General features: G+C 35.8%; 1 protein-coding gene across 1 annotated transcript in view; it reads right to left on the minus strand.

Moving 5' to 3' along the window:
* Positions 1-10299, minus strand: part of CFAP61 (cilia and flagella associated protein 61) — a 722434-nt gene that overhangs the window by 398644 nt on the left and 313491 nt on the right. The window contains exon 13 of the mRNA XM_007948197.1: positions 3097-3223. Coding sequence (XP_007946388.1) covers positions 3097-3223 — 127 coding nt within the window. The remainder of the gene's footprint in view (positions 1-3096; positions 3224-10299) is intronic.

Below are 10299 nucleotides of genomic sequence, written 5' to 3' on the forward strand. Positions count from 1 at the left end.
TTGAACCGCCAGCCTTCTGGTGAGCAGTCAAGTGCCTTAGGCACTATGCTACCAGAGCTCCTTCATATAGTCTAGCTTCTCAAATTATTTGCTTAGCATACAGATTGAATAAATAGAGCAAGAAGATAAAACCCTGGTACACACTTTTCCTGATTTTAAACCATTCAGTATACCCATGTTCTGTTTGAACAACTACCTCTTTGTCTATGTACAGATGCATAAATAAGTGTTCTGGAATTCCCATTCTTCCCAATGTTATCCACAACTTGTTATGATCCACACAGTTGAATGCCTTCTCATACTCAATAAAACACAGGTAAACATCTTTCTGGTATTCTGTGCTTTCAGCCAAAATCCACCTGACATCAGCCATTCCTTATTTAACATCCTCTTCTGAATCCAGGTTGAATTTCTTGCAGTTAATTGTCTATGTACTGCTGCAACAGTTTTTAATTATCTTTAGCAAAATTATTTGCATGTAATATTAATGATATTGTTCAATAAACTCCGCATTCTGTTGGATCACCTTTCTTTTGAATGGACACAAATATGAATCTCTTCCAGTTCATCTTCCAAACTTTTTGGCATAGACGAGTGAGTGCTTCCAGTGTTGCATTAATTTGTTGAAACATCCAAATTGATATCCCATCTATTCCTGGAGCCTTGTTTTTCAGCATTTCCTTCAGTGCAGCTTGATCTTCTTCCTTCAATACCAGCAGTTCTCGATCATATGCTACCTCCTGAAATGGCTGGATGTCAATCAATTCTGTTTTGTATAGTGACTCTGTGTATTCTTCCCATCTTCGTTTGATGTTTCTTGCATCATTCAGTATTTTTCCCATAGAATATTTCAATTTCAATACCACAACTCAAGGCTTGAATTTTTTTTTCACTTCTTTCAGCTTGAGAAATGCCGAATATGTTCTTTCCTTTTGTTTTTCTAACTCCAGGACTTTTGCACATTTCATATAATACTTTGTCTTCTTGAGCCACTCTGTGAAATCTTCTGTCTAGCTGTTTACTTTATTGTTTCTTCCATTCTCTTTAGTTACTTACCATTCAAGAGCAAGTTTTAGAGTCTACTCTGACATCCATTTTGATCTTTTCTTTCTTCTCTGTCTCTTTAATGACCTATTTTTTTTTTTTCTTCACATATGATTTCCTTAATGTCATCCCATAACTTGTCTGGTCAGTGGTGTTTAATGCATCAAATCTATTCTTGAGATGGTTTCTAAATTCAGGTGGGATATAATCAAGATTGTATTTTAGTTCTTGTGGACTTGTTTCAGTTTCCTTCAGCTTCAGCTTGAAATTGCATATGGACAATTGATGGTTTGTTCTATAGTTGGTCCCTGGCCTACTCTTTACTAACAATATTGAGTTTCTCCATCACCTCTTTCCACAGATGTAGTTAATTTGATTCCTGTGTATTCCATCTGGAGAAGTCCATGTGTATAATCTCAATTTATGTTATTGAAAAAAGGTATTTGCAGTGAATAAGTCATTGGCCTTGCAAAATTTTATCACATAATCTCCAGGCAGTTTCTATCACCAAGACCATATTTCCAACTACTGGTCCTTCTTCGTTTTTTTCAACTTTTGCATTCTCAAAAAACAAAAAACTCAAACTCACTGCCATCGAGTCAGATCTGACTCATAGTGACCTCTCCTTGGGTTTCCAAGGTGGTATAACTATGGAAGTAGATTGCCCAACCTTCCTACCAAGGAGGGGCCGGTGGGTTTGAACCACCAGCCTTCTGGATAGCAGTCAGAATCACCACTAAATATCAGCTCATCTTGATTCCATTTTAGATGAATTTTAGACTGTAGAAGTTGGTACAACTTTTCAATTTCTTCATCTTTGGCTTTAGTGGTTAGTGTGTAAATTTGAATAATAGTCATATTAACTGGTCTTCCTTGTATATGTATGAATATTATCCTATCACTGACACCACTGTATTTCAAGATAGATCTTGAAATGTTCTTTTTGATTATGAATACAGTGCTATTCCCTTCAATTTTTTAAATCAAAATTCCTGGCATAGTAGTCCATATGTTGTCTAATTCAAAATGGCCAATTCTAGTACATTACAGCTCACTAAGTGGCTAAGACACTTGCCTGCTAACCAGACGGCTGGCGGTTCAAACCCACCAGCCACTCCTTGGAAGGAAGGTTGGGCAATCCTACTTCCGTAGTGATACTGCCTCGGAAACCCAAGGAGGGGTCGCTATGAGTCGGGTTTGACTCGACGGCACATAACAACAACAACAACAATGCCTAGGGCATGGATCTTAATGCATTCCACTATTTTTTTTTTTTTTTTTACAATTTCCACTTTTCCTACATTCATACTTCACACATTCCATATTCTAATGGATATTTATAGCTGTTTATTCACATTTTGAGTAGTGTCACATCAGTAAAGAAAGATGACAAAAGCTTTACTCCATCTATGTCATTAATGTTGACTCTACATGAAGGAGGCACATTTTCCCCAGTTGCATTTTGAGTGACTTCCAAACTGAGGTGCTCATCTCCCACCTCTATACCAGAAAATGTTCTACTGTTATTCATGGGTTTTCAGTGGTCAATTTTTTCAAAAGTAGACTGCTATGTCCTTCTTTCTACAGTTTCTTAGTCTGGAAACTCTACTGAAACCTGTCCACCATGGGTGACCCTGCTAGTATTTGAAATAGCATTGGCATGGCTTCCAGTATCACAGCAACATGCAAGCCATCACAGTTAACAAACTGACAGACGAGTGGTGGACTCTTTCTTATGTACCACCATATTTGTGTATTCAAGGACTAGGATTTATCTTGTTTTGGGTCAAGCCAAAATTTTCCATCCCCATGATAATAATTAAGGATATCTGATCAGACTCTTGGGGTACCACCAATGAAGAAGATAGCCTAACTTCCTTAAACCCCCATTTCTTCATTTTCTCTTCCTGCTCCCATCTTCTAACCTCACCTCCCCTATGCTCCACCAGTTGATTCTACAATTGAAGTCTAAGGGAGCTTTGGAGATGAATCTACCTGGCCCATATTGTTCCGTATTATGAGGAAACCAGTTTTGTCCCAGCAAGTACTTACAGGGTCTCTACAAGCCATATTATATTGGTTTAAATCATCCAATATGCTTTTATTCAGCATGAGGGTACTGATGAGATTTTCAACACCAGGAGTATCCAAGACAGTGGCTAATCTTATGTTAATAGACCTGAGAAAGGAGAGGAAACTAGTTTTTAGATTAAAGTAATAAAATATGTGTTCTCCCCAAATATAGAGAATTGTAACTTAATATACATATAAAAAATAATACCAAGTAGAGTATTTGAGTCTTTTTCCTTGAGAAAAATGTTGGTTATTAATTTTTCATTATCAGTAGCAACAAACTCTAGTCTACATGTAGATGAAAAAGTAGTTAGGTGACAAGATCAAAGTTGTGTATGCAAAGGGGAATATACCCATGACCATCATCAGGAGCTCTGGTAGTGTAGTGCCTAAGGCACTTGACCAGAAGCCTAGCGGTTCAAACCCACCAGCCACTCCTCAGAAAAAAGGTTGGGCAATCTACCTCCATAGAGTTACTGCCTCAGAAACCCAAAGAGGGGTCACTATGAGTCAGGTCCCACTTGACAGCACATAACAACAACAACATGGATATATCTGGCTTGTGATATTCTTATATATATATATATATATATATATATATATATATATATATACTACAAAAATATCCATATACATTATAGAACTAACAGGGGACAAGGTTGAGGTAGCTGCTTAGCCACAACCAAGCATCCTGAGGTAGTGAGTTGCCAGGCTTGGGACCATAATCTCAGGGGGGATAAAGTTCAAATGGCACAATACAGTAAATAAAAATATTGTTCTACATCCTACTTTGGGAACTCTGGTAGCATAGTGCCTAAGGCACTTAACTGCTAACTGGGAGGCTGGTGTTTCCAATCCACCTTCCTTGGAAGGAAGGTTGGGCAATTTACTTCCATAGTGATACTGCCTTGGAAACCCAAGGAGGGGTCACTATGAGTTGGGTCCAACTCGATGGCACATAACAATAACAACAATACATCCTACTTTGGTGAGTAGTATCTGAGGTCTTAAAAGCTTGTGAGTGGCCATGTAATATGCAACTATTGGTCTCTCCTTGCATGAAGCAAAGAGTAAAGAAAATCAAAGACATATGGAACAAAGTTGTCCAAGGGACTATTGAACCACAGGAACCTCCACCTTCATGATCCTGAAACCAGAAGAACAAGATGGTGCTGGCTACCAACACCAACCACTTAGAAAGGGATCAAAATTGGAGATTCTGGATAGAGTAGAAGGAAAAAATGTGGAACAAAATTCAAAAATACAAAAATGACCAGAATTACTGGTTTGATAGAGACTGGTGAAACACACAAGACTATGGCCCTGGGTTACCTTTTATGTCTGGAATTGGACTCACTCTCATGGGTTAGCTCTCAGCCAAACAACAGAAAGATCTATGAGTTGAACACCTACCCCAGGGAAATGGACCCCTTAGAACAGTCAACCATGAGATTGGAAAGGCAGCATTTGCATAGGGGGAAAGGTAGACAGATAGGAATGCCTAAGTAAGAAGAACATATGGAAGGGCCAGTCACAGGGATGAGATGGGAGGAGAGCTGTTTATTGTGGGGATTGTTCTTGGTGCAATGAAACAAAAGTGTATGACATGTTGAGTGCAAAATGATCCTACTTTGTAAATTTGCACCCAAATCATAATTTAAAAATTAAAAAAAAAAAAAAAAGGACAGGAAAGAAATACCAAAATGGAGATCAACAGACACTCTGAAACTAGCTAATGAGGACAGAGTGGCTAAAGTGAAAAAAAGAAATGATGAAGTAAAGTAGCTGAACAGAAGATTTCAAAGGGTAGCTCAAATATAAAGCATTAAAGGAAATGTGCAAAGATTTGGAGTTAAAACAACAAAAGGGAGGTACATGATTGGCATTTGTCCAGATAAAAGAACTGAAAGAGAAAATTCAAGCTAGGAGTTGCAATACTGAAAGACTCGGTAGACAAAAAATCAAATGATACAGAAAGTATGAAAAGAAGATGGAAAGAATAAAAAGAGTCACTGCAGCAAAAAGAGTTGGCCAAACTTCAACTATTTCATCACCACTCATGCAGTTTGCCATTCTGTGGTGGCTTGCATGTTGCTGTGTTGGTGGAAGCTATACCACCAGTATGTCAAATAATAGCAGAATCATGCATGGTGGACAGGTTTCAGTGCAGACTAAGACAGACTAGGAAGGAGGATCTGGATATCTATTTCTGAAAAAAAAAATTGGTCAATAAAACAATAATGAATAGCAGCAGAAGACTGTATGATACAATGTCAGAAGATGAGCCCTTCTGACTGAAAGGCAAACAAAATATGACTCAGGAAGAGCTGCTTCCTCAAAGTAGAGTAGACCTTAATGACATTGATGGAATAAAACTTTTGAGACTTTATTTACTGGCTTAATGTGAGAAAAAGCAGCAGTAAACATCCATTAATAACTAGAATGTAGAATATATGAAGTATGAATCTAAGACAATTGGAAGTCATGAAAAATGGACAGGAGACTAATCACAAAACAACTTAATAAAGCTCTTCATAAAAATATAAAAAAAAGAAAGGCACAAATATTAGTAAAACTAAATAGCATACTAAAACAATAGCAACAAAGGAAATGATTATATATATATAATGAGCTCAGCAAAGAAAACTCTATGGAACAGAGAAATCAGGAACATCACAAAAAATACTTAACAAGTGACAGCAATAAATTCACAGTTGTCAATAATTACACTGAATATAAAAAGCACCAATAAAGAGACAGAGAGTTACAGAATGCTGTCTACAAGAGACATACCTTAAACACAAAGACAAAAATAGACTAAAACTCAAAGGTTGGAAATTTATGTCAAGCAAATGACAATAAAAAAGAGCAAGCATGGCAATACTAACTTCTGACAAAATAGACTTTAAGACAAAAACTACCATAAGAGACAAGGACATTATATAGTGATTAAAGGATCAACTGAACAAGAGACTAACTATGATAAACATCTACACACGAGAAGAAAGAGCCCCCAAATACATAAATCAGATGTTAAATGAATTGAAAAGACAAATAGATGACTCCACAGTAATAGTAGAAGACTTTAATATACCACTTAAAAGGAAGGATAGAACAACTAGAAAGAAATTAAACAAAGACACAGAAGAACTAAACAATACAATTAAGCAACTTGACCTTATAGACATATACACAGCACTTAACCCCAAAACAGCACAACATACATTCTTTTCTAGTACACATGGAACATTCTCCATGATAAACATTATGGCAATCCAAAACAAGGCTCAATAAATTTAAAAACATTGAAATACTGCAAAGCATCTTCTTAGTTCACAATGCTATAAAATTAGAAATCAACAATAGGAAAATCAAGGGGGGAAAAAGATATTCATGGAAACTGAGTAACCCCCTCCTTAAATACTAATAGAAGAAATAAAAGAGGAAATTAAAAAAAAAAATCCTTGAATCAGCAAGAATGAAAACACAACATACCAAAATCTAGGGAACACAGCAAATGCAGTGGTCAGAGGGCATAAGTTGTTATAGAAACAGATGCACACATCAAAAAGAAAGAAAGAGCCAAAACGAACACCATAACTGAACATGAACACCTTAATCGAACATCTCCAACAAATAGAAAAACAGTAGCAAAAAAAGCCTACATTAAGCAGAGGAAAATTAATAAACATTCAAGCATAAATAAATGAAACAGAAAACAATAGAAAGAATCAACAAGACTAGACATCAGCTCTTTGAAAAGATTAATAAAAGCAACAAACAATTGGTAACTTTAACAAAGGAAAAGAAGAAGATACAAATAAGAAATGAAATGGGTGACATCACAGTAGAACCAACTGAAATAAAAAGGATAATATAAGGATACTATGAAGAATAGTACTCCACCAAATTTGAAAATCTAGGAGAAATGTAAACATTTCTAAACACATCACTTACCTAAACTAACACAGACTGAGGTAGAAATTTGGAACAGAAACAAAACAAAAGAAGAAATTGAGGTCAGAAAAAGACTAGCAACAGATAAAGTTTCTGGCACACACAACTCCATTGGAGAATTCTATCAAACATTCAGAAAATACCTGACACCAATCTGACTCAAAAAATTCCAGAACACAGAAAAGGATAGAATTTATCTTATGAGGTATAACTCTAACTTGAGGTGTTGGCAAAGAACATGGAAAGTACCATGGTTTGCCAGAAGAACTAACAAATCTGTCCTGGAAGAAGTGCAGCCATAATGCTCCTTAGAAGCAAGAGTGACCAGACATCATCTCACCTACTTTGGTCATGCTGTCAGAAGGGACCATTTCCTGGAGAAGGATATCATGCTTGGTAAAGTGGAGGGTCAGTGCAAAAGGGGAAGACCCACAACAAGATAGACTGATGCAGTGGCTGCAACGATGGGCTCAGGTATAGCAAGGATTGTGAGGATGACGCAGGACTGGGCAGGGTTTCATTCTGTTGTACATAGGGTCATTAGGAGTTAGAGCTGACTCAATGGCACCTAACAACAACATAACCTGGATAGCAAAACCAGGCAAAGACACCAATAGAAGGGTAATTACAGACCAATTCAATTGTGTCATATATATAGACACAAAAAATCTTCAACAAAATCCTAGTGAATAGACTCCAACAACATATGAAAAAAAAAAGTTAATAAAACAATAAATAATTAAAAAATAATACATTATAACCAAGTGGGATTCATACTAAGTATTCAAGGCTGGTTCAAATAAGAAAAACAATCAATGTAAACATAAGTAAAATAAAAGAATCACATGATCACATCAAGAGATGCAGAAAAAGTATATTATAAAAATCAACGTAAATTCCTCATAAAAACTCTCAGAAAAATAGGAATAGAAGGTAAATTCCTCAATGTAATAAAGGATATGTATGCAAAACCAACATTTTTCTCAGTGGAGCGAGAATGAAACCATTCCCCTTACGAATCAGACAAGTATGCCCTCTATCATACTTCTATTCAACACTGTATTGGAAGTCCTAGTCAGAGGAATAAAGCAAGAAAGGTGAATAAAAGGCATTAAATTGGTAAAGAAGAAGTAAAAAACAATCTCTATTTGCAGATGATATGATCCTATACATAGAAAATCCAAGAGACTCAGCAAGAAAATGACTGGAACTAATTGAAAGATTCAGCATAGTGGCAGGATACAAAGTCAGTGCACAAAAATCAGCTGGATTCCCCTGCATCCATATATATATATATATATATATATATATATATATATCTGGAAAGGAAATAAGGAAAACTTTACATTAACAATAGCTAACAAGAAGATAAAATACTTAGGAACAAAGCTTACCAAGGACACAAGAAACCAATAGAAAGAAAAATACAAAACACTACTTCAAGGAACTATAAGAAATCTACAAAAAATGAAAGAATATACCATGCTTATGGATAGGAAGATTGAACATAGCAAACTGTCAATACTACTCAAAGCAATATATAGATTCAATGCAATCCTGATGCAGATTCTATCAGCATACATTAAGACATGGAAAAACCAATCACAAATTTTATATGGAAAGAAAGAGAACTCAGATAAGCAAAGCACTACTGAAAAAGTTTAAAGAACAAAAAAATTAATTAAAAAAAAATATATATATATAAATTTATTTTCTCACAGTTAAAAAAAAAAGAAGAAGATCAAAGAACAAAGTCTCAAACTTCCCTATCTCAAAACCTACTATACAGCCAGAGTAGTCAAAACAGCCTAGTATTGGTACAACAGGCAAATAGACTAGTGGAATAGAATTGAGAACACAGAAACAAATCCATCTGCTTATGGACAGCTGATCTTTGACAAAGGGCCAAAACCCATTAAATGGGGAAGGGACAGTCTCTTGAAAAAATGGTGATGAGTGCATAAGTGCTGCCAATTAGTGAATAGAGAAGCACAGTAGCTGCTTACTCAGATATATCAAAACAAAACAAAGAAAAATAATCTTGGGGAAATCACACCAACATACAATCACCAATTAAATATAAATACAATGACATCACAATGTCTTAGAGACAACAGACCATAACAGTCCACACAAACAAGCAAGTTAAAGTAGTATTAACAAAGGAACAGGATACAGACCCAGAAAACATCCCTGAGGAAGATGCAGCATTGGAATTACCTGATTAGGAATTCAAAAGAATTCTATTTAGGTACCTTCAATGGATTGAGAGACAGATGAAGGAAAACACTGACAAAATTAAGGAAAACACAGACAAAAACCTAGAACAATTTGGAAAGATAATACAAGAATAAATTGGCAAAATAATGAAACATGAGAAATTATACAAAATCTACAAATAGAAATCCAGAAGATTAATCCCAAAATTTCAAAGATAGATAATATATTGAATGGGCAAAGGAGTAGAATTGAAACAATGGAAGACAGAATTAGTGAGACTGAAGACAAATACTCCAATACTACTTTATTAAGGGATAAATCATAAAAAATAAAAAAAATTAAAAAAAAAAATGAAGAAAGCCTAAGGTACGTAGGGGATAACATCAGTAAAAACAATCTACATGTATGTAATTGCAGTTCCAGAACACAAAGAGACAAATAAAACCACAAAGAATATTATTGAAGATTTGTTGGAAGAGAATTTCCCTGATATGATGAAAGAAAAGAATACAGCCATTCAAGAAGTTCAACACATCCCAAACAGGATAGCCCTCAAAAGAAAACCACCAAGGCATATCATCAAACTTACCAAAACCAAAGACAAAGGAAGAATCATGAAAGCAGGATAGGAAAAACAAAAGTTACCTACAAAGGACAACCTATAGGACTAACCTTGTATTTCTTGGCAGAAACCATGCAGGCAAGAAGGCAATGGAATGATGTACATAAAACACTGAAAGAAAAAACACTGCCAACAAAGAATTATGTTGTTAGGTGCTGTTGATTCGGCTATTACTCATAGTGATCCTATGTACAACCAAACTAAACACTGCCTACTCCTGTGCTACCCTCATAATCCTTGCTATACCTGAGCCCATCATTGCAGTCACTGTGTCAATCCATCTCATTGAGGGCCTTCCTCTTTTTTGCTGATCCTCCACTTGACCAAGCATGATATCCTTCTCCAGGGAATGGCTGCTTCTGACAAAATGACCAAAGTAGGTG

The sequence above is a fragment of the Orycteropus afer genome, unplaced genomic scaffold (genome assembly GCF_000298275.1).
Source record: "Orycteropus afer afer isolate SDZICR_OR568_19922 unplaced genomic scaffold, OryAfe1.0 scaffold00208, whole genome shotgun sequence".
Classification (NCBI taxonomy): domain Eukaryota; kingdom Metazoa; phylum Chordata; class Mammalia; order Tubulidentata; family Orycteropodidae; genus Orycteropus; species Orycteropus afer.